Here is a 23,011-nt window from a genome sequence, read left to right on the forward strand (position 1 = left end):
ATCTGCTCTGACCGGGAATCTGACCGGTGACCTCTTGGTTCATGGGCTGATGCTCACAATCACTGAGCCACACCGGCGGGTGGTCCTATCTCCTTTAAGCTGTGTGGCTGTGCGCCCATGACTCCCGAGCAGGTTCCTCACCTCCTTTCATCCCCACCTTTGAGGTGAGAAGCCCCTAAAGGACTTCACTCTTAGGTGTTGGGGGCAGCCCTTCCCAAAGAGGAAGCCACTTTCCTGTCCCCTAAGTGGTCCCCTGTGCCCCAGCTTCCATGTGACGGGGGGGGGGGGGGGGGGCGGGGGGCAGGAGCTTGGAGCTGGAGGCCCTTCCCCTCCCTGCCCAGAGCACATCCTGTTCCCCGGCGGCCAGGCCACCACAGGCTCCAGCGACCTTCTGTCCCCCAGCAGGCCAGGCGCCTGCAGAGCTGAGGACTGAAGGGCTGAACGGCTCTCCACCCCCCACCCACATGCACAGACTTTCAGAAGGAAGAGAGTGAGCTGGGGGGCGGGGGAGCGGGGGTGTGAGGGCAGGTGGGGAGGAGGTGGGCAGGAGCCGGGCGCACTCCATCCTGGGCCAGGCCCAAAGGTAAACAGGTGTATTTGGACTCGCAGCAGGGGGCAGGGGGCAGGCCTGGGCCTGTCTGGGGTGGAGATGGGGGGGGGGGGGTGCGCGGGCTGCATTCACAATGGGGTGGAGAGTGGCCCAGGTCCTGCTGACACATTCTTGTGTAATGAGGAGGAGAAAGCGCAGGTGACAGGGCGGGGAGGCACTCTGGGGGGCTCTGTGAGGCCACCCATGCTGGGGCTGCGCTGACCTGCGTGAGGCAGGAGGCACACGGAGGCCCTGGGGGTCACCACCCTCCTGGGGCACATGTGGCTGTCCCACTCAGGGGCTCCAGGCAGGACAGGGACAGGTCAGAGTCACCCAATGGGCATGCTGGGGCCTGAACTTTCCTTGTGTGGTCAGCGGCGGGCTGGGGTCAGCTGGGGAGCACTGTCCCCCAGGAGCCAACCCGCCTGGGGGTGCGGTGCGGGGCGAGGCTGGTGCACATTAACCAGGGGGTGACAGACCAAGGTCTCCCAGCTCCTGCCTTGCTCCCAGCTCGGGCACTGCCCCTCGCCCTGCCTGACACCTGCTCGCTGGCTCAGAGGGCAGGAGGGGCTCAGTCCCTCTTTCCCCTGGAAGGAAGCAGCTCCCTGAGCTCCCGGGACAGCAAGATGGCAGCAACTGGGGAGAGCAGGCCGCCTGCACACAGCACCCCCGCCCAGGGCCCCCAGGCTCCCAGACCCCCCAGGGCCCTTTGAAGCCCCAGCCATTGCCCACAGCCCTCCAGGCTGTTTGCCCAGGAAGCGAAGCTGAGCAGAGAGGCTGCTGTGTGTACGAAGAGCCACCCACGGGCTCTGTCAGGGGTCCTGCCCCGCCTCAGACCACCCTGCCCTCTGCCTGCCTCATCTGGGCACCAAGCCCTGTCCCTATCCCCGCATGATATTCCGGTTTCGCCAACTTTGCTTAAACTGTGCTGTGCTGGCCGGGTAGGTGGGTGTCCCAGCGGTGGGGAGGGGTGACTTACAGACCCTGCCTCAGAGTCCCCATCTCAGAAGCTCTGGGGTCTGCAGGCTCCCGCGGGCACGGAACCTGCCTGTCTTGCGCCTTTCTACATTTGCAGCATCGAGCACACGGCCCGATTTCCTAAGGAGTGAATGAATGAATGAGTGGGTGAAGGAATGAATGTGCTGGCTGGACAGATGGATAAAAGGTAGAGAAACAGCCAAATAGCCTTGGCAGATTTCGACTGCAGACAGTAAACACGAAGGGGTTCCCAGCCGGTGGGGCTGGGGCTGGGGGCCGGGGTTCCTGGAGGGCCCAGGCTGCAGAGGCTGGGGAGAGAGCGTTCAGGTGAGCGGGGTCTGGGAGGAAAGCCCCACACTGCCCTGTTCTGGACAAGCAAGCTGCCCTTGTGCTGACCCTGTGGGTGTGCGTGTGGGTGTGCGTGTGGGTGAGGCAGGAAAGGAGACAGCGGGGCCTGGAGTGCCAGCTGCAGCTGAGGGGACCTGTGGCAGGGGGGAGCCAGGTGGGGAGGGAGGGAGAGGGACATGGGGCGAGGAGGAAGGGGTGGAGGGAGGTGGAAGAGGCCCGGCCTCATTCTCATCTGCTCCTCTGGCCCCCCATTGCCCTGGGGCCTCTGTCCTGGGAGTGAGGATCATGGGGAGCCAAGAGGCAGGGCTGGTGTGGAGAAAGGAGCATTCAAGGACAACCACCCCCCCCCCAAAAAAAAAAAAAAAACCCCACAGGGTCAGGAAGCGGGCCTTTCACCTATTTGCACCCCAGCTACAAGGTCACCAGGACAGAGCTGTGCCCAGCTCAGCTGTCCCTGCCTGGTTCCACCCCACTGTGCCCTGCTGCCCAGCCTCTAGCGGAGACCGGGAGGTCTGTGAGGCCGGAGAGCAGAGCCTCCAGGGCCTGGGATAGGCTGAAGATTACCCCTGGCCTGGGGGGTGGCCTGGGGGGTGGCCTGGGGGGGTGGCCTGGCGAGGGAGGCTGGGCCCGGAGCTGGTACTGTCTCACCAGGAAGGTGGGGTAGAGACCACCCGTTCAGGCCAGCCCTGGGGAGAGGGGGTGGCGTGCAGGCAGTGTCGTGGGCCAACCTCACCGAGGGCCAGGACTCATGCCCCGTCCACGTTCCCTGGGTCTCTCTGGCCTCCCTATTACACGTGCGGGTTTTATTGTCCTGAGTGGGACACGGGGGTCTCCCAGCCCCGGAAGGAATCCAAGGAGGGGGAGAGAATCACCAACCGGGCCCAGCGCCCCGAGAACAGGGCGGGTCATGTAGAGCAGGCCCCCGCCTGGCCCCACCTAGGCTCTGCTCAAGCCTCCGCCGCCCTCTGGCCCAGGGAGCGCCTGTCTGAGGGCAGTTTGGGGGGGGCCGCGGGCACTCTGACGGCGGGTTCCATGTGGCCTGGAGCAGGAGCAGGCCAAGCCCTCAGTTTGCAGAGGAGGAAACTGACTCTGTGGTCTCGCCCCTAACCCTGGAGTTGAGTGACCCCAGGACCTGACCGGGTCAGAGCCCAGCTGAGAGCAGTCCCTACGCTGGGCTTGAACTTGGACCTTCACCACACTCCGGGTCCAGCTCCCAGGCCCCTCCAGCTCGGTGACCTCCACCTGGGCTTGGGAAGGGGAGTTCCAGCCTAGGAGGCGAGTCAGGCATGAGTGACCCCCAAAGACGCGGCCACACAGCGGCGATCAATCCAGCGGGAAACACCAGCGCGGCCGGAAGGAGCAGGCCCGGGGCAGGCACAGCTGAGCCCCAGATGAATGAATGACCGTGTGAGTTAGGAGCCATTCGGGGAGGGGAGGGAGGACACTGCGGAAGGTCAGCCCAGGTTAGGCGTGGAGACAGTGAAGCCTGATGGTGAGCGGACCCACAGACCGGAAGGACATGGGGCCGGGCTCACAGGCAGTCCCAGGGCCTCCGGTGCAGGGCAGGTTCGAGCCACAGGTGCAGGCCCTCTCCAGGAGGGAGCGGAGAGCCCAGCCGGACCGAGCCCTGGAAAGGGCCACGCACACACCTGTTCCAGGCAGGCCCCGCCCAGGACCTGCGGGGAGAGTCAAGGCCGAGTGGGCTCCGGGCCTCCCGCGGGCATTTCCTGAGCCTGGTGGGGGCAGAACCCGCAGGGCGGGAGTGTGCGGGGGCGGGGGGCGGGTCTGAGCCCCGCACTGAGAAAGCGCTGAGTCACGTTCCAGGCGAACGGCCCCGGGGAGCCAGACCTTCCGGGCCGGGGCTGCGGGCTGTGAGAATGCGCCCCAGGGTGCGGGGCGCGGGGGTGTGGGAGGCGGCCCGGGGGTCAGGGCGCGGGGCGGCGGGCGGCGGGCGGCGGGGGGCAGATGGCCCGCACCTCCGCGGAGGGCTGTCGGGCGCCGGCGTCCTCCGTTGCCTGGAGCCGCGGGGCCGAGATGCCGCGGGTGCCAGTGGCTGACCTGACCCCGGCCGCTGGCTCGGACCCCGCTCCGGGCCGCTGGGGGCCGTGGGGCAGCGGGAAGAGCGGCCGGGGCGCTGGCCCAGCCGCACGCCTCGCGCCCCCTCGAGTTTTCCCGGTCACCGGCTTCCTCCCGCCTCCACGTCCCTCCCCTCCCAGGGCCCCGGGCCCCTCGTTCTGCGGACACCCGGCCCCTGCCCTCCGCGCGCTCCCTCTTTCCCGGGCCCCCGCCCTGCGCCGCCAGCTCGCGGGGCGCGGCGGACGCGCACAGGCGGTGGCGGGCGCCCCCTCGTGGCCCCCGCAGGCCCTCCCCGCCCGGACGGGGTTCAACCCCTGGGCTAGCGGGGGAGCGCGCCCCCCTGCGGCACAGTCGCGTCCTCCAGACCCTCTCAGAGGCTTCTGGAAAGCGGCAGGGGCGTCCTTGAGCCTGAAGATGCCCCAGGGGGAGCAGGCGGGGAGGGCAGGGGTCAGCGCCACGTGGGGCGTATTCCCACCCGCTCCCGGGGCCTGCGCTGCCCGCGGTGACAGGTGGGGAGGGCGGGGCCTGGGGTGTGCTCCCTGCGAGCATGTCGCTGGGATGTTCAGGGCCCAGAAGCTCACAGTCGCCTCCAAAGGCGCACGAACCTCCTTCCTCTCACACCCCACTCTGGGAACACCCCCCCTCCCCCATCTCCCCTCCAGGTCGTCTCATGCCCGTGGTCCTCCCTCCTTGCCCTGCTCCTCCCTGGCCCCTGGGGTTGGCCGTCACTTAGTTGTGTGTTTACTGGTTCAGCACAGAGGTGTTGCTCAGCCTCCCCAGGTGCCAGGCAGCCGGCCTTCCTGCCCCTCCTGACACCACTGCCTGGCGGCCTAGCTCTCCTCTCACTGTTGTGGCTCGCTCGGCCTTTGCATCTCGCCTGCCTTTGATCTGCCCTCAGCGGGGTCCAGCCCTGGCCTGTGAGCCCTTCCTCTTGGCTGGGGGCCACTTCACAAGCTCCGCCAGGAGGCCCTGGTCCGGCCCCCCAGCCCTCCCTTTCCCGGGTCACACTTGGCCTCCATTCCTCAAGCGGGCATGTCCCCTGGGGACATCCCCCCAGCCTCTTTGAGGACCTGAATTCAAACCAGTTTACTCAGAGGGTATTCAATTTGCAGGTGGGGAAATGATTTCAAAGCTCACCTGGAGAGGAAAAAAGTGTACTATTAAGTGAACATGCAGGCTCCAGGAAAGTACATATTTTGTTGTTGTTGTTGTTAATCCTCACCCTAGGATATTTTTTTAGAGAGAGTGGAAGAGAGAGAAAGAGGGAGGGAAGGAGAGAGCAACGAGAGAGAGAGAGAGAGAGAGAGAGAGAGAGAGAGAGAGAGAGAGAGAGAAGAGCTTATTCTGTGTAAAATATGCCGGGGTTTGTATAACTTCATCCAGAAAGTTATAACTGTGGTTCCTTCTGGGACAGAGTAACCACCTGGGGGTCAAGGCAGAGGAGGGCATATATACCTTCTTTGCAGTTTGGACAGAATTACATTGAATTTAAAAAATAATTTTAGCCCTAACCGGTTTGGCTCAGTGGATAGAGCATCGGCCTGCAGACTGAAGGGTCCCAGGTTCGATTCCGGTCAAGGGCATGTACCTTGGTTGCGGACACATCCCCTGTAGGGGGTGTACAGGAGGCAGCTGATGGATGTTTCTCTCTCATCGATGTTTCTAACTCTCTATCCTTCTCCCTTCCTCTCTGTAAAAAATCAATAAAATATATTTAAAAAATAGCTTTAAAACCAAATTGTAGCTTTGGCCGGTGTGGCTCGGTTGGTTGGAGCGTGGTCCCGCACACTATAAAAGTAGCGGGTTCGATTTCTGGTCAAGGCACATGCCCAAGTTACACATGTGGGAGGCAGCTGATCGATGTCTCTCCTTCACATAATGTTTCTCAGTCAATATGTAGCCTGGCCAGTGCGGCTCAGTGGTTGAGCATTGACCTCTGAACCAGGAGGTCACGGTTCAATTCCAGGTCAGGGCACATGCCTGGGTTGTGTGCTGGATCCCCAGTAGGGGGCATGCAGGAGTCAGCCACTCAATGATTCTCATCATTGATGTTTCTATCTCTCCCTCTCCCTTTCTCTCTGAAATCAATAAAAAAATATATATTTTTAAAAACCAAATTGCAGGTTTGACCCCACACGTGGCTGAAAGCACCCTAAAAATTTCCTTTGCTCTCTCTTCCGTGAGAAAGCGTGCAATAGCTGTCCACTCCTGGGCTTTCTTTCATTTTATATTTAAAGGATTTCAAGAAAAACAAAACAAAACAAAAAACTCCTCTGACCACTCTGTCAGATGGCATTGTTGAAGGCTGGTGGTTTCTAAATGAAACAAACAAAAAAGAGTATTTTTTTTAATCATTACCGAAAAAAGGAAAACGTGTTTTCGTAGACGTGTTAGCAATAGAGAGGGCATTTATACTCACAGTCTAGAAACTAGAGAAACTTGAGCATCCCTTGTACTCTGAAATTTTTTCTCCTTTTTTGCAATGCATCTGTCATATTTAAATGGCTGCAATCCCAGGAGCAGACACTGTTGGGGCTGTTCACGTCACAGCATGCACATTTCCGGTTCGGCTGGGGGCCGCCCAGAAACATTCCCTTGGAGGCTGTTACACTTGGTACAGGAGGAGAAGCACAGTCTGGAGTTAGGAAGGAAAGAACACGGTTCCTCCCCTCTGGAAAGGGATCCTCAGCCGGCGGAGGGGGCTGGGCCATGATCGGCACCCTGTGTTCCGCACAAGTTTGTGAAGGAGAATCGCGGCTGCCGCTCGCTCCTTTTGCGGAAGCAGCTTGTGCCGAGTCTAGTTGGGGAATTGCGGAATCAATGTCTCACATACAGGCCTCACACTGGGTTGAGCATAAAGTTAAATGCATCTTTTCGTGCTGCCCACCTTTCTTTAGCTATGGTGGTCATAAAAGCAACCTGCTTTTCACAGTGGGTTTTCTTGACCATCAGATCGGCAGCTTTGCACAGCAGCAAACCAACGTTCCTGAGCTGCGGAGCATGGGAGGGGGCGAGCGCGGAGCCTGCCCCAGCCAGCTGTGTTGACTTAGGCAGCGGACCCCTCTGCCCTGAGCTTCCTCCGCTGCGGAAGGGACACAACCGCTGTGCCCCCCTCGGAAGTTTATTGTGAGGATTAGCCAGGACAGGGAGCCAGAATGGGGTGACAGAGCTGGGCAAACAGACGGCTCTCACTGCATGGCAGCTGGCTACCAAATTACACTTAGTGGAGGAAATTTGAGAAAATACAAAAAAAGCACACATATAGTTCATTTACCAAAAATGCAATGAGATTGTACAAAGTTGAAAATATTTGTTCGCCCTAACCGGTTTGGCTCAGTGGATAGAGCGGCGGCCTGCAGACTCAAGGGTCCCAGGTTTGATTCTGGTCAAGGGCATGTACCTTGGTTGCGGGCACATCCCCAGTAGGGGGTGTGCAGGAGGCAGCTGATCGATGTTTCTCTCTCATCGATGTTTCTAGCTCTCCACCCCTCTCCCTTCCTCTCTGTAAAAATCAATAAAATATATTTTTTTTTAAAAAGAAAGTATTTGTTCATTGTATGCATAACCCATGGACACAGACAATAGGGGCGGGGGAAGGGAGCGGGGCAGGCTGAAAGGAGTTAATTGAGGGAAAAGGGGGACATATGTTATACTTTCAACAATAAAGATTTGGGGGGGCTGCCCTAACTGGTTTGGCTCAGTGGATAGAGCATCGGCCTGCGGACTGAAGGGTCCCAGGTTCGATTCCCGTCAGGGGCATGTACCTTGGCTGCAGGCACATCCCCAGTAGGGGGCGTGCAGGAGGCAGCTGATCGATGTTTCTGACTATCCCTTTCCCTTCCTCTCTGTAAAAAATCAATAAAATATATATTTTTAAAAAATAAAGATGGGGGGGAGAGAAAGTATTTGTTCACAACCGTAAAGGAGTCCCTTCCTTAGACATAGAAGCATGATGTTAGCGATATGTTTTTTGAACGTGTGCTATGGGCTAGGTGCTGTTCCCAGACGTAAAGTGCTGAGTGAGGCTTTCCGGGCTGGTCCGCCAGCGCCACCCTTCGGCCACACCCAAGATGGCTACTTCCCCAGCCCGTCTCCGTGCCCCGCGCAGGAGCACTTCCGCCTGCCACTCCCAACACGGTCCCACCAGGGCGCTCCGGGGCGGGGCCAAGAGCGGAAGTGGGTGTAACAGGGACGGAAGCCGAGAAGGTACGCACGCAGAGACAAAACACTGGAAGTGGGAGCGGCGCCGGGCCGTAGGGATGATCCCCCCGCAGGAGGCGTCCGCCCGGCGGCGGGAAATCGAGGACAAGCTGAAGCAGGTGAGACTGGGGCCGGGGAGGCGGGGGAGGAGGGGAGGGGAGGCGCCGAGGCCCGGGCCAGGGCATCTACTCTGGAAGGAGGCAGGGGTGCGAGGGGGCGCTCCCTGCAGGGAGCGGGGCTCGGGGGCGAGGCCGTGGGCCCGGGACGGCGGTCTTTAGCCCCGGCCTTCTGGTGATGCCTCCCCTCCGCGCCCCCAGGAGGAGGAGACGCTGTCCTTCATCCGAGACAGCCTGGAGAAGAGCGACCAGCTCACCAAGAACATGGTGAGTAACCCTCCGCTGGGAGCGGCTGACAGGCCTCCAGAGCCCGCAGGGAGAGAGCTCTGCGACCTGGCGGGTCCGGTGCGGTCCATACGGCCTGGGCTTCTGGCCTGGGCAGGGATGGTGGCACTGGGGGGGTTTCTCCAGCAGCAGTGTGGCATGTCTGTTACCGCGTTGCCTTCCCCTTGTCCGCCTCCTCACTGAGGATGCCGCTGCCCCCTGGCCTGGTCTTCGTCTCCTCCTGCAAACACTCAGTGGGGCTGACTTAGGTGGGCTGGGGACAGTCATGTGTCATCCTCACTTCAGGTGACGGGCGGAGGGCCAGGGTGGCACTCCCCAGGTTGCTGAGGGCAGACAAGACTCAGCCATCTCCCGCCCCCAGGGCTTTGGGGTAGAATGAGCTCCGAAATCGGACAGATCTGGGATCTAGTCCTCACCCTCCCCTTGTTTGTGTGTGGCTCCTGACAGGTAACTCTGAGCCTCCGTTAACTCATGACAAAACAGAGACAAAGCCACGCTCCCCCTGTGGCTGTGAAGGTCATAGGAGCCAGTACATGGGGACCCGTCTTGCACAGCGCCTGGGGTACAGTTGGTGCTCAGCAAATAGGAGGTTTCTTCTTTATTTCTAGAGGAGACCGTAAAGCACAAGTTGAGTAAATACGAGCTTGGTGTGTGTATGTAGTAACACAGTCATGAAGTCCTCGTCCTTATGTAGTGAGATTCACCCTTCGAGAGAGAGGCTTTTGGAAGTGCCAGCAATGCATTTGAGGCCACTCCGTATGCAGCTACTTCCTGGTCAGTCTAGGAAAGCCTCCGAAAGAACAGAAATTGAGATTTGGCTTCAAAGGGTGGAAGGGAAACCATCCTGGGGTGATTTATCTTTTGGGGGGGAGGTCCTTTGATGCTTGCATTGCCTTCCAATCAAATTTCATCCGATGTATTTGGGCCACCTCCTGTGTGCTGAGGATACAGTGGTGACAGCTGCACCCCCGGCCCTTCCCTCATGGAGCTTACTGTCTAGAAAACCAGAGAAAAAGCAGCAACTGCCAAAGACCTGGTGGGTGTGTAGAAGCCACGCTGGGACACCCGCGAGGCCTGAGAGCACGTGGTGCCCGCAGGTGTCCATCCTGTCGTCCTTTGAGAGCCGCCTGATGAAGCTGGAGAACTCCATCATCCCTGTGCACAAGCAGACGGAGAACCTGCAGCGGCTGCAGGAGAACGTCGAGAAGACCCTGTCCTGCCTGGACCACGTCATCAGCTACTACCATGTGGCCAGTGACACTGAGAAGATCATCAGGGAGGGGTGAGCTAGGGCCAGGGGTCACGTTCCTTTCATTGTGTTTTTTTTATTGACTTTTTCTTTTATTTTTTGTTAATTTATTGTTGACATTTTTAAAAGGATTTTCCCGTTTTTAAAAAATATGTTTTTATTAATTTCAGAGCGGAAGGGAGAGGGAGAGAGAGATAGACATATCCATGATGAGAGAGAATCATTGATCGGCTGCCTCCTGCACGCTCCCCACTGGGGATCGAGCCCGCAACCTGGCCATGTGCCCTGACCGGAATCGAACCAGGGACCCTTTAAGTCTGCAGGTCAACGCTCTTCCACTGAGCCAAACCGGCTAGGGCGATTGTTGACATTCTTGATGCCTCCTGGACCAGCGGCGTAGAATGGGAAGGGGAGTTGGATATAGTTGAGCCTGGAGTCCCCTATATCAGTTCTCTCCTTTCCCCTTCCAAATGGGTCCTTCTCTTCATCTTCCATCCAGCCGGGCTGACACAGCTCTGTTCCTTCCCAGCCCCACAGGGAGGCTGGAAGAGTACCTGGGAAGCATGGCCAAGATTCAGAAGGCTGTGGAGTATTTCCAGGACAACAGCCCAGACAGCCCAGAGCTCAACAAAGTGGTGAGGGGCCAGCAGGGTAATGGGAGAGGTGTGGGGACATCGGTCCCTCCCTGGTCTCAGGAGAGACGGAACCAGCTTAAAGGAGACTGTGGTAGAATAAGCAGAGGTATCTAATATAGTACACGTACTGCAGTCCTGAAGAGCTCTGCCTCAGGAATCACAGATATATACATTTTTTTAAAATATTTTTTTATTGATTTCAGAGAAGAAGGGAGAGGAAGAGGGAGATAGAAACATCAATGATGAGAGAGAATCATTGATCGGTTGCCTCCTGCACGCCCCCTACTGGGGATCGAGCCCGCAACCATTACTTATACAATATAAATTTAATGTTTGATTTTTACAAATGCATTTGGCATTTTCTTATTGTGGTAAAAATACATAATATAAAACTTACCGACTTAACTATTTTTATTTAAAATTTATTTTTATATTACAGTTGACATGCAATATTTTATTAGTTTCAAGTGTAGTGATTAGACATTTATGTGTCTTATGAATGATCACCCTTATAAGTATAGTACCTACTTGCCACCATACATAGTTATTACAGTGTTATTGATTGTATTCCCTATGCTTTACTTTACATCCCTGTGACGGTTTTAATAATTACCAATTTGTACTTCGTAATCCCTATCTTTTTCACCTATCCCCTCCCATCTGGTGACTTCCAATTCAACTCCCCTCCCATCTGGCGACTACCAATTTGTTCTCTGTACCTGTGAGTTTATTTCTGTTTTGTTTGTTCATTTCTTTTGTTTCTTAGATTCCACATATAAGTGAAACCATACGGCATTTGTCTTTCTCTGTCTGATGTATTTCATGATTTTGTATGAACATGTTTCCAATTCTCTTACATGTTCTGGATACCTGTCCCTTATCAGATACATGATTTGCAAATAATTTCTCTCATTCTGTTTGTTTTTTCGCTTTTTTTGATGGTATCATTTACAGCACAAAAGTTTTTAATGTGACAGTTCAGTTTATCTCTTTCTTTCCTTGCCAACCCCTTTCTAACAAGAAGACAGATTGGTAGTGCAGTGAGGAGGTAATCAGCCAGTGTTCATGAAGCACCTGCTTGTACAGCCCCGGGTTTCACCTGTGAGCATCCAGTTAGAGAACCCGAGCTGAAGGAATGACCAAGGGGCTTCCTGCCTTTCTTTGGGTTCAAGGAAGTGCAGGCAGGGGAGGGGAGGGGAGGGGAGGGAAGGGAAGGGAAGGGCTAGCCGAATGCCGCAGCAGCAGTGCGCCCTCCTCCTCCCTGCCCTCACCCCTGCAGAAGCTGCTGTTCGAGCGGGGGAAGGAGTCCCTGGAGTCCGAGTTCCGCAGCCTGATGACCCGGCACAGTAAGGTGGTCTCCCCTGTGCTCATCCTGGATCTCATCAGCGGGGAGGAGGAGCTGGAGATCCAGGAGGAGGTGCCCCTGGAGCACCTGCCGGAGGGCGTGCTCCTGGACGTGATCCGCCTCTCCCGCTGGCTGGTGGAGTACGGCCGCAACCAAGGTGAGGGCCACCGAGGGCCCACCGCAGGCAGGGCCGGGGGAGGGGCGGGTTTTTGTTTTGTTTTGTTTTGTTTTTAATAAAAAGTTTAGCCATGGCCGGGTGGCTCAGTGGGTTGGAGCATCGTCCCGTACACCAAAAGGTTGTGGGATCGATTCCCAGTCAGAGCACATACCTAGGTAGTGGCTTCAATCCCCAGTCAGGGTGCATACAGGAGGCAACTAATCGATGTTTCTCTTTCACATCCATGCTTCTCTCTCTCAGATCAATAAAAATTAATAAAGTCATTGTGTAATGGCTAAAGATAATAGTGTTTTTTTATTCACTGACATTGGTTGTCTCTTTGCCTCCTATAAATTATTCACATCCTTTGACTCCTTACCTAATCTTTATTTATTTATTTATTTATTTATTTATTTATTTATTAAAACATCGATGAGAGAGAAACATCGATCAGCTGCCTCTTGCACACCCCCTACTGGGGATGTGCCCGCACGCAACCAAGGTACATACATACCCTTGACCGGAATCGAACCTGGGACCCTTGAGTCCGCAGGCCGACGCTCTATCCACTGAGCCAAACCGGTTTCGGCCTTACCTAATCTTTATATTTTTTATCTGAAAATGCTTAGCTTCAGAAGGTAAAATAATCGTCAGTTCTGTTGGGGGATACTTTTCCTTTAAAGATTTTGCCTGATGCGGGGCAAGGCCCTGTGGGTGGCTGCGAGCCCGAGCAGGTGCTAGGAACGGGTTAGCAAGTAGAAACAGTGGGCACACCATCGCCCGCGGAGCTGTTCTAGGGGGGAGAGGCCGGGACCCGGCTGCCACAGGCCCGTTGCCACATCTCTCCTCAGATTTCATGAACGTCTACTACCAGATCCGCTCCAGCCAGCTGGACCGCTCCATCAAGGGCCTGAAGGAGCATTTCCGGAAGAACAGTTCTGTCTCTGGGGTTCCCTACTCCCCTGCCATCCCCAACAAGAGGAAAGACACGCCCACCAAGAAGCCCATCAAGCGGCCAGGTGAGTCCCCACCCCGGCCCTTTAAGCACCAGCCGGAAGGCGGTGGGACCTGCGTGGCTTTCGGCCACCCTGGGGTGAGCAGCGTCGGCCCCTCCAGCTGCAGGCAGACAGGCCAGAAAGCAAGTGTGTGCCCCCAGCAAGGCCCCACCGAGGAGGCTCTTCCTGCTGCTCGGCAGGGTGGGGGGCTGCAAACCTGTCTTTGGAGGAGGGAGGGGCGTCAGAGATGTGGAGAGGCAGGGGAGTGGGGTGCCGGGGCAGACCCCCTTGCCGGGCCCCTGCTCCTCCCCTGTGGTCCCTCCAGGAGGCCGGGCTGCGACAGCCAAGCTCGGGGGACGGGATGGGCCTTCACCTCCCAGCAAGCCAGGGCGCCTGGCTGCAAGTGGCGCGTGGCTGAGAAGCGGGTGGGAGACCTGACACTTTCACAGTCGGTCGGTCCGGAGGGAAAACCCTAGCCCGCCCTCACGGGGGAAGTGCGCCTGGCTCTCAGGCCGCCCTGCGAGTGAGCGCCTTGGGGCGGGCCGTAGAGGGGGGCGCGCTGAGGGCGAGAGGCCTGGGCCGTGGGTTGTTGGTGTCCTGGGTGAGCAGCTCGCTGTCCTTGTCCCTGGCATCACGTCCCCACAGTCTGTGCAGGTAAACGGCCCTGTGAGCACCGCAGCTTGGCAGGCCTGGGCTCAAGCTGCAGGCACCGCCCCAGGGGGGCCTGCGGGACCCGCCCCTGGTGACAGGCTGGGTGGAGAGCTTACCCTCCCTTTGTCCGGCCCTGCCTGCCCGCCCCTCGGAGGGGTCTGTTTGCACCCCTTAGGGTTTGGAAATGTGGCAGAGCAGTGTTAGGGAAGCGGGGGGGCCTGGAAGGAAGGCACTGCCTTCTCCCCTCCAGTGTGGGTGCCCTGGCCGCTCCCCCAGAAAAGCAGTGACTCCACTAAGCCGGCAGGCTTGGCCGAGGCTGCGGCTGCTGCACGCGGGCCGTCCCGCCCTCCCTGAGCCTCGTGTGCTGAGAGGAGCTGTGTCTGGGAGGCCGCCTGGGCCAGCTGGTCTGTGCTCGGTTCCCCTCCGTCTCCTCTGTCGGCCCCGGGAGGCCCCGGGACCCGATGTGCTCTGCCCCGGGGTGCTGGCTGGCCACGCAGGGACGGCCTTCTGGGAGGAGGGGCTCACCGTGGACCAAATCCCTCCGTGGCTTGTAGACCCAAGAGGGAAACTAGCTGGGAGGACCCCATGTTCCTGTGGGGGTTCGAGAGTTGTCCCGAGCTGGTGGGAATCGGGCCTGGGGACGTCAGTGCCTGGTGGTGGGAGAGGAGCAGGGAGAAGGAGGGGGGTGGCCATGAGGCGCCAGCCTCCGCGCTGTCCGTGGTCATTGGGTGCCTGATGGTCTTGGCAGCCGCCAACAGCAGCCCCACTGCACACCCGTGGCCCGTGCTGGCTGCGCCCCGGGAGGCCCGGCGGCCCATCTGCTCCCGCGCAGCTGCGGGGCAGGAGTCTGATGTGCTCATTAGCGGCCGCTCACTGCGCACGGAGACAGATGCTGAGCCGGCCCCGTGTTAGTAGCAGCTAACGGTGGCGTGGTGCGGACAGGAAGAAATGAGCCCCGACCTTGCCTCCTCACCCGCGCTCCCCTGGGGCGCGGCCAGGACTCGGCAGCCTCGCTGTGCTGTGCTTGGAGATGCGGGAAGATGCGGGGGGACGGGCGTGGCTCCAGGGCGGAGGGCAGTGCAGGCAGCGTGCTCGCTGTGGGGTGCTGCTTTACCTCCCCACATGCTCTGCCCTGCCGTGTCTCGTTCCCCAGAGTGGCCGGCCCGAGGCCGTGCACTCAGTTTTGTTTCTTTGTTTTGACTTGTGACACTAACTGTTGTTTTCCCCGTGCCAAGAGCATGCGCCCTTTCCTCCGGCCCTCCCTGGCTCTCCGCGAGGCTGTTCCCCTCTCGCTCTGGAGCTTCCCAGTCGCTTTGGTGGTGTGGGTGACGGCGTGTGGGCCAGGCTGCCTCGGGGTCTCCAGCCCTCGCACTGGCACTGCCTCCCAGGGCTCCTTCCCGTCTCACCGGCTCCCATGCTGCTCTGACTGCTGCTGGGCTACTTGCCAACACTGAGCATGCCCAGAGAGCTGGGCCTGGCGCTCTGTGGGGCGCAGGCCTCCCAGCCTCCAGGTGCCCAAGCTCTGTCCTGGGGCGTAACTCCGGGTGTGAGAGCTTCGTCGCCAGCTCCTCCAGCCCGAGCCCTCGCCTGTTTAGATGTCGGGAGCTCTTTTTACTGGGGCTCCTCTTGGTGGATCTTTGCCCGCCTCGTCTCCTTCACCCTCCACGCGCCCTCAGATGAGCTCAGGCCAGACAGAGAGGGTCAGCAGCAGGATCGGGAGGCCCCGGGGAATGTGTCCACCCCTTCGTCTCCATCTGCTGGGTCTCCGGCGGCCTGGGGAAGGTCTGCTGGGGGAGGCGGGTCTGGGCGTGCTCACTGTGGGGCCGGGTGTGGGCTGGGCGTGGAGGGCCGCGGCGGGGAGAGGGGGGTCGGCGTGGAGGGCCGCTGCCGTTTTCTCTCACTCATTTCCTAGGTCTTCTTATCTCCTCTCTGTGTGGCTCTGGTGACAGGGACGATCCGGAAGGCTCAGAACCTTCTGAAACAGTATTCCCAGCATGGTCTAGATGGGAAAAAGGGGGGCTCTAACCTCATTCCTCTGGAAGGTAATCCCCCGTGTTCCTCTCCCGCTCCCTCCTCCTCCGTCGTGTGTCACTCCCGCGGCAGGGCAGAGCCTCCAGCCCCAGGAGGGCCTCGGGAGGCACCCTGAGAGGGCACGGGTGGGGCTGCCCGTCCCTGTGCCACTCGCTCCAGCTGGCGCAGGGACAGGTTTCGTGGCCTTGGCCTGGTCCTGTCTGGCTGATGGCAGCTCTGCCCTCCCTGGGGCTCCCCCCCCTCCCCTCCCTGTCTCTGTCCTTGTCTCCTGTTTGAACTCAGACAGAGTTCTTGGCCGTGGGCAGCCCTTTCACGCTGAGATCAGCGGTGGCAGGACCAAGCTGGCCTAGGCCTCCTGGTCACCCCCAACTTTATAAGGGGGGGTGCAGCAAGGGGACAGGCAGCTGGTCGGCCTCATCCCTTTCTCACGTCAGGAAGGACAGCCCCACCCTGGAGGACCTGGCCCTCCTTCGTAAGAATGAGCTGGGGACAAGAAGAAGGCTGTCCCCATTGCCTCGCAGTGACATTTCTCTAACCGGGTCTCCCCCACGGCCGGCGAGATAACCCCCTGGGGCCGGGCATCAGCCGCCCCATGGCTGCCGGAAGCCCCTCGACTCTCCCTGGCCTCGCGGCTTTCTCTCGGCCTCCGGGCTTGGGAAACCAGCTCCAGGGATGGTCCGGCGCTGCAAGTCAGGCTTGAAACGGCTGTTCCCAGGGTGGCCCGCGGCAGAGGAGGGGCTCAGAGCGCCCTCCAATGCCCCTTCCCCGACCCCCCTCTCACACCCCTCCCGGAGATCGAGGGCTTCTTCCCGGTCCCCGAGGGCCAGCCCGCCCGGCCCCTGGATAAACGCTGCTTGTGTTTGTGCGGCCGACGTCTCGCTAGGTCACGAGCATGATTTCCGAGTTAAGCACCCGTCCGAGGCCCTGAACGACAAGCACGGGCCGCTGGCCGGTGAGTACGCAGCCCAGCCCGGCCCGGCCCGCGGCAGCCGCGGCCGCCTCCCAGCCGCCACCGCAGGGCCCAGCAGGATGGCCAGGCTGTCGCGCTCTCCTTCCATCTCTCTCCTTCGGGCACGAGGTCTCCTTGCCTCCCTCCAGCTGGGAGTGTGCACCTGGCTCTCAGGGCCCGGGCCACGGGGAGAAGTGGCCGCTCCTTGGAAGGCAGGCCGAGAGGGGAGGTGGCGCCCTGGCGGGCCGGGAGCCCGACATCGGCTTCACCAACAGCTCCGACTCCGGGGAGCCCATCCCTGGGCGCGTAGGACTAGGCCCCTGCCCCAGCCTCCAGCAGTGGCATCCAGTCTCCTCCTGGGGCAGCTGATAGCCAAGGAGCCCTCCCTCTCTGGGGCTCACACTGCCTCTTCACCTTTAACCCGTGCCAGCTGGCCTCATAGGCCGGAGCCCACGGCCTTCCTACGGGTTCCGGAAGCCTGGCTGGGCTGGCCACCGCCCTCGTAGGCCCAGCGTTTTCTGAGATGGCTGTCTCCTTGGTGGACACTGCCGCCTGCCCCCAGCTGCCCTCTTTCCCTACAATCGGACTCCTCAGTCCTGGGGCCATACCCTCTCCAGGGAGTCCATTTAGGGATCCTCCTCTTCCCCTTTTATCTGTCACCCACACCTCCCGTACCTGGCACTCAGGGCCGTAAATCCCGCCCATGGCAGAGCTCAGAGTGAAGCCAGGACAAAGGCTGGGCCCAGCCATGTCCCCTTCAGCCCATGGGGCCTGCTGGCGTCCTCAGCTCTCTGCCCGCACAGTCTCCCTCCTCCCCGTCGGGGGCCAGTCTGGACCCTCGGCCAGGAGCTGGGGAGACCCTCGCCCCGCAGCAGGGAGAGGGCTGTCCCCAGCCCAGCAGCTCAGCACACCGCTGTCCCGCAGGGCGAGACGACATGCTGGACGTGGAGACCGACGCCTACATTCACTGCGTCAGCGCCTTCGTCAAGCTGGCACAGAGCGAGTACCAGCTGCTGGTGGAGGTCATCCCCGAGCACCATCAGAAGAAGACCTTCGACTCCCTGATCCAGGTGCTGGGGCCGTACAGAGCTGTCACCGCAGCGTGGGCTGTGCCTGTGGCCTGTAGCCTCCAATACAGCCACCTCCTCCCGCCGCGTCCTGGGCATCCGTCCTGGGCATCCGTCCTGGGGATCCGTCCTGGGCATCCGTCCTGGGGATCCGTCCTGGGCATCCGTCCTGGGCATCCGTCCTGGGGATCCGTCCTGGGCATCCGTCCTGGGGATCCGTCCTGGGCATCCGTCCTGGGGACCCGTCCTGGGTATCCGTCCTGGCGGTGTGCCTGGTCGGCACCTCCCACCAGAAGCACACTGGCTCCCCTCACCCCTCGGGTGCCCCCACCGCCCCTGGGAGCCAGCTCTCGCCTCTGCCCCCTGAGCCGCATCCTCACCCTCAGGACGCACTGGAGGGGCTGATGCTCGAGGGGGAGAACATCGTGTCCGCTGCCCGCAAGGCCATCGTCAGACACGACTTCTCGGCGGTGCTCGCCATCTTCCCCATCCTGCGGCACCTCAAGCAGACCAAGCCCGAGTTTGACCAGGTGCTCCAGGTACGGGCTGGCGAGGCGCTTGGGGGCGTGGAGGAGGGGTCCACCACGTGCTCTGCCCACACGTCTGCTCAGGGGTGAAGGAGGCATCCCCGGGGGGCGGGCAGGGGAGCAGCTGGAAGGAAGGGGTGCACGCCCGCCTGCGGCGGGGACAGGGGCAGCTGTGCCGCTCTGCCCTCTCAGGGGACAGCCGCCAGCACCAAGAACAAGCTGCCCAGCCTCATCACCTCCATGGAGACCGTTGGTGCCAAAGCGCTGGAGGACTTCGCTGACAACATCAAGGTGACCCCCCTCCTTCCACTGCAGGGCCACCTGGCTGTGGGCCCCTCAGGGCGCAGGCTCCGAGCGGTCAGGTCTGCCGGAAGGATGACTCCTGTCAGCACCCATTGCCTCCCTCTCTGGGGGTTCCAGGCCTGAGGCTCCTGCCCCTGGTTTCTGGCAGGTGTATCTTGCTCCCCTTTGTGCCTTAAGGGGTGTCCTGACACCTGTCTGCCAAGAGGTGGCGCCAGGAGCAGGCTGAGGGGCGTGGGGTGGGTTGGGGCCTCCTTGGGAGCTCTTCCAGGGAGTGGCTGTTTCCACAGAATGACCCGGACAAGGAGTACAACATGCCCAAGGACGGCACCGTGCACGAGCTCACCAGCAACGTAGGTGCTGCCCAGGCCCCGGGGGTGGGGGCCACCAGGACCTCTCAGTGCTCAGCACCCTCAGCAGACCCGGCCTTCCCTCGAAGCCCGAACCCAAAGTGGGATCCAAGTTTGCAGCCACCGTTTCACTCGGCAGACCCCGGGCCCTGAACTTGCCCTGTCACGCAGGATGTGCTGTGGGAGTGACCTGACCCCTGGGTCCTGCCCTGACCTTCCTGACCATCCCCCACACAGGCCATCCTTTTCCTGCAGCAGCTGCTGGACTTCCAGGAGACGGCCGGGGCCATGCTGGCCTCCCAAGGTACTTGAAACCTCCCAGCGGGGCCCCCAGCTCCGGGCCCCCCTCCTCCCTCTTGTCTGGAGAAGTGGGGTGAGGCCCCCAGTGGCACTGCCACCTCTGGTGAGGAGATGGCCTCCAGCCTGCGCAGTGGGCTGGAGACGTGGCCTGGGGCAGGGCCCTGAGCCGCCGGGCCCTCGGGGCTGGGCTCAGAGGGCCGAGTGTCAGGGAGCGGCTTTGACGGCCTTTCCCGCCGACCTCCGCCCCGGGCTCCCTCTGGAGAGCACGCTCGTGTTTGAAGGTGCCCTTCCTGCCCGCCCTCGTCCACATTTCCCACCTTCTCTTGTGCTCGCCTGTCCCCCAACGAGTCTCACGCCGTGGCCACTGGGAGGCTGGCACCTCGGGGCCAGCCTGGTACCTTCCTGAGGTTGGCACTGGAGGTACACACTGTCCAGCCGTTCCAAGCACTGAGTCCCAGCCCGGCGTGTCTGGGCCCCGGGCCCTCCCTGCTGCCCCATCTGAGGGCACAGAGCCAGGGGCAGCCTTGGCCTGTGGCTCTCAGGCCTCCACTTTGCTGCGTGCTCCCTGGTCCCCGTGGGTCTGGCTTGGGTGTGTCCTGCTGTCTGTCCTGGCTGTCGTGGGGCGCGGTCTGCTGGATGGGATGACACGGCTGTTTCTAACCTGTTTTTGCACTTTGCATCTTTCTCCGTCTTTGTCTCCCTCCTCCCCTGTCGCACTGCCTTTCACTCCGTAGTTCTTGGGGACACATACAATATTCCTTTAGACCCCCGAGGTAAGCGGCAGGGCTCTGCAGCCCCATCCTCCCTCCTGAAGCCCCGTGAGTGAGGTTCCCCGGGGACAGAGGCCCCTGGCAGACGCAGGACCTATTGGGGAGTCGGGGTCAGAGGGCACCCGGTCCCTTCAGGGTGCTTCCCGCTCTCGCAGCTCCCACACGGCCACTTTCTGTCTCTGAGGTTGTCCAGGCAGCGTCCTGCTGCCCCTAGCACGCTGGGACACCCTCCGGCCTAGCCCAGCTCCTGCCTGCCCGCCCTCTCTCCTCCTTGGCCCTCGCTCTGTGTAGGCAGGTCCCCTCTGCGGAGCACCGTAGAGGAGGTGGGACGTGGGGAAGGGGGCGGCCATGGAGCCCATTCTGGCTCCCATGCTGACAGATGGGATAGGTGAGCCATGATGCCACCCAGCAGGGAGCGGGGGCTGGAGGTCCTGCCAGCCTTCCTGCTGATTGTGGGCCACCTGGCACCACAGAGGGGCTGCCCTGGGCTCCAGAGAGAGTCCGAGGCAGTGCTCCATGCAGCGGGCGGGCCCTGAGCCCGCGGACACCAGCTCTGCCCCAGCTCCCTCTGTCCCAGCAGCCAGGGGGAGGAAGGCTCAGAGGCCCCTCCCCACCGGCCCTCAGCTGCCCCTTGGGCTGAGGGGAGGCCAGAGAGGGTCCAGGCTGCCGCCGCTGCCATAGCCGGACTTCTCTCTCTCAGAGACCAGCTCCTCAGCCACCAGCTACAGCTCCGAGTTCAGCAGGCGCCTCCTGAGCACCTACATCTGTGAGTCCGCAGCCGGCAGCCGCCCGCCCCATCCCTGCTTAGCCCCGCCTCCCTTTTGTGCTCTCCTGCTGTTCCCGGGTGCTCCGAGCCCCAGCCCTTGGAATCACAACCTGACCTCTGGTTCAGGGCGGAGGGCTGGGCAAAGGGCTCCTGAGGCTTGTGGCGCTGGGGTCGGGAGGGACAGGAGTGACGGGAGGACTTGGTTTGAGGGGCCTGGGACTGGGTGGTTTGGGTCAAACTGCCACGTGGGCATGGCCACACCTTTCCCTGTGCAGGTAAAGTCCTGGGTAACCTGCAGCTGAACTTGCTGAGCAAATCCAAGGTGTACGAGGACCCAGCTCTGAGCGCCATCTTCCTGCACAACAACTACAACTACATCCTCAAGGCCCTGGAGAAGTAGGTGCCGGGGGCTGGCCGTGCCCTGCGGGTGTCCGGTGGGAGGGCAGGGCTTTCCTCCTCGCTGCCCCAGGACCAGGGGCGTGCGTGCTGCCTTCTTAGAGCTCTTGAAGGTGGGGTGGGAGGGCAGGCTGCCCAGGCCCACAGCCAATCCCGTCCCCTCTACTCTGTCCCCTCCCTCCGCCCCCCAGGTCGGAGCTGATCCAGCTGGTGGCCGTGACCCAGAAGACTGCCGAGCGCTCCTACCGGGAGCACATCGAGCAGCAGATCCAGACCTACCAGCGCAGGTGCCAGGCTGCCCTCCGCTCACCCCACCCCTGCACCCGCCACTCACGCTCCCTCCTCAGTCTCAGGACACTGGGCCCAGTCGGAGTGGCGTCAGTAACAGGGAACTGTTGCCCTGTGGACCCAATCCTTGTCTTGTGTTGTGGTCAAAATCATGGGGTGGCAATGAGAGCCCCCTCCCCCCCACTGCTGGCTCCCTCGGGGGCTTGGTGCCAGCCTCTGCAGAGGGCAGTCTGCCTGCCTGCGAGGGTGAACCTAAGCGTAGTTGAAGGGCTGACGTCAAAGTGTGGGCAATGTTTGGCCCAGGCGAAGAGCAGGTTGCAAGAGCGCTTGACCTTGACTGAGCGCAGCTCTCTCTCCTGCTGCGGGTTTGTGTCTCCCTCTGTGTCCTTCCCCTGGAGGTGTCTTCCGCTCCCTTCCCAGGATGCTCCGCCTCCTTTCCTCCTCCCCTGCTGCTCCGTCTTCGCTTGCCAGGAGGCTGCTGTGCAGCGGAGTTGGTGGCACTAGCATTCGTTCAGTTTATTGACTGCTGTTTCCTGTTCCAGTTTTAAAAGCGAGCATCTCAAACGCTCTCTATTCCCGAGGAAAAACCTGTTGTGTTTTGCTTAGTTGTGACCCAGATGGATTCCTGCCCTCCCTACACCCCCCAGTAGATCCAGAGAGAACAATAACACACACAAAGCAAACCAGCCCGGGAGCAGCTGCCTGAGGCCGCCCTGCTTCCTCTCCCCGCAGCTGGTTAAAGGTGACCGACTACATCACCGAGAAGAACCTGCCTGTGTTCCAGCCAGGAGTCAAGGTGGGCTGAGCGCCTGGGCTGGGAGGGGTGTGTGGCAGGTGTCCTCCTGTTTGCCATGTCTCTGGGAGAAAATGGACAAGAGTCCCTGTGGGGTGAGAGCAGGGGATGCCTGTGGCCACCGGAGCAGCAGGAGAGGGCGGGGCTCGGGCGCTGGGGGAGGGGCGGGGCAGGCGCCTCTCTGAGGAGAGCTGTCTCGGCCCCCAGCTCCGGGACAAGGAGCGGCAGGTGATCAAGGAGCGGTTTAAGGTGAGTTGGGAGCCCGTCCCTTCCCCGGCTGCTGCTGCTGCTGGAGCGACACCCCAACGTTTGTCTCCGGGTCCCTTCTCTTCCCCCCTTGTGGTGGCAGGGCTTCAATGATGGCCTGGAAGAACTGTGCAAGATCCAGAAAGCCTGGGCCATCCCCGACACGGAGCAGAGGGACAAGATCCGCCAAGCTCAGAAGCACATCGTCAAGGAGACCTACGGGGCCTTTCTGCACAGGTGAGCCCCCCCCCCCACTTCCCCCGGGCTCAGTGCTCTGCCTCAGGGACACCCCACGGGGAGGCCTCAGACTGCGGGGAGCGGGGAGGAGGGCACGCTCCCCGCTGACCTCAGTGCCTGGCAGGTACGGCAACGTGCCCTTCACCAAGAACCCTGAGAAGTACATCAAGTACCACGTGGAGCAGGTGGGCGACATGATCGACCGCCTCTTTGACACCTCCGCCTGAGCCTGCGCGCTCCCTGCCCGGTGGCACCGGGCAGCGTGGTATTGGACACATAAACCGTTAACCTGCCTCGGCCCGGCGAGTGTGGTGTCCTTTGGAATGGACGTTGCTTCGCTGCCCGGGCCGGGAGCCCTGGCCCTGGG

General features: G+C 60.9%; 1 protein-coding gene across 5 annotated transcripts; it reads left to right on the plus strand.

Moving 5' to 3' along the window:
• The first annotated feature begins 8,183 nt into the window (after positions 1 to 8,183).
• EXOC7 (exocyst complex component 7) lies at positions 8,184 to 22,937 on the plus strand. Of its 5 annotated transcripts, none has more exons than XM_079798996.1 (20): positions 8,184 to 8,310; positions 8,509 to 8,574; positions 9,690 to 9,874; positions 10,371 to 10,476; positions 11,756 to 11,978; positions 12,830 to 12,997; positions 15,574 to 15,709; positions 16,483 to 16,607; positions 17,529 to 17,674; positions 18,058 to 18,210; positions 18,391 to 18,489; positions 18,789 to 18,851; positions 19,086 to 19,152; positions 20,619 to 20,684; positions 20,960 to 21,080; positions 21,272 to 21,367; positions 22,101 to 22,164; positions 22,369 to 22,410; positions 22,511 to 22,644; positions 22,769 to 22,937. In XM_079798996.1, exons 1-20 carry the CDS (start codon positions 8,251 to 8,253, stop codon positions 22,869 to 22,871), a joined length of 2,223 nt encoding a protein of 740 aa, XP_079655122.1. In that variant the 5' UTR covers positions 8,184 to 8,250; the 3' UTR covers positions 22,872 to 22,937. The 5 variants fall into 5 exon arrangements, with proteins under 5 accessions (XP_079655122.1, XP_079655118.1, XP_079655119.1 ...); XM_079798992.1 differs by having other exon boundaries at positions 15,574 to 15,666; positions 16,539 to 16,607; XM_079798993.1 differs by lacking the exon at positions 16,483 to 16,607 and having other exon boundaries at positions 15,574 to 15,666.
• Positions 22,938 to 23,011: the final 74 nt, after the last annotated feature.

Source organism: Cnephaeus nilssonii (genome assembly GCF_951640355.1).
Source record: "Cnephaeus nilssonii genome assembly, chromosome: 19".
In the NCBI taxonomy this organism is placed as follows: Eukaryota; Metazoa; Chordata; class Mammalia; order Chiroptera; family Vespertilionidae; genus Cnephaeus; species Cnephaeus nilssonii.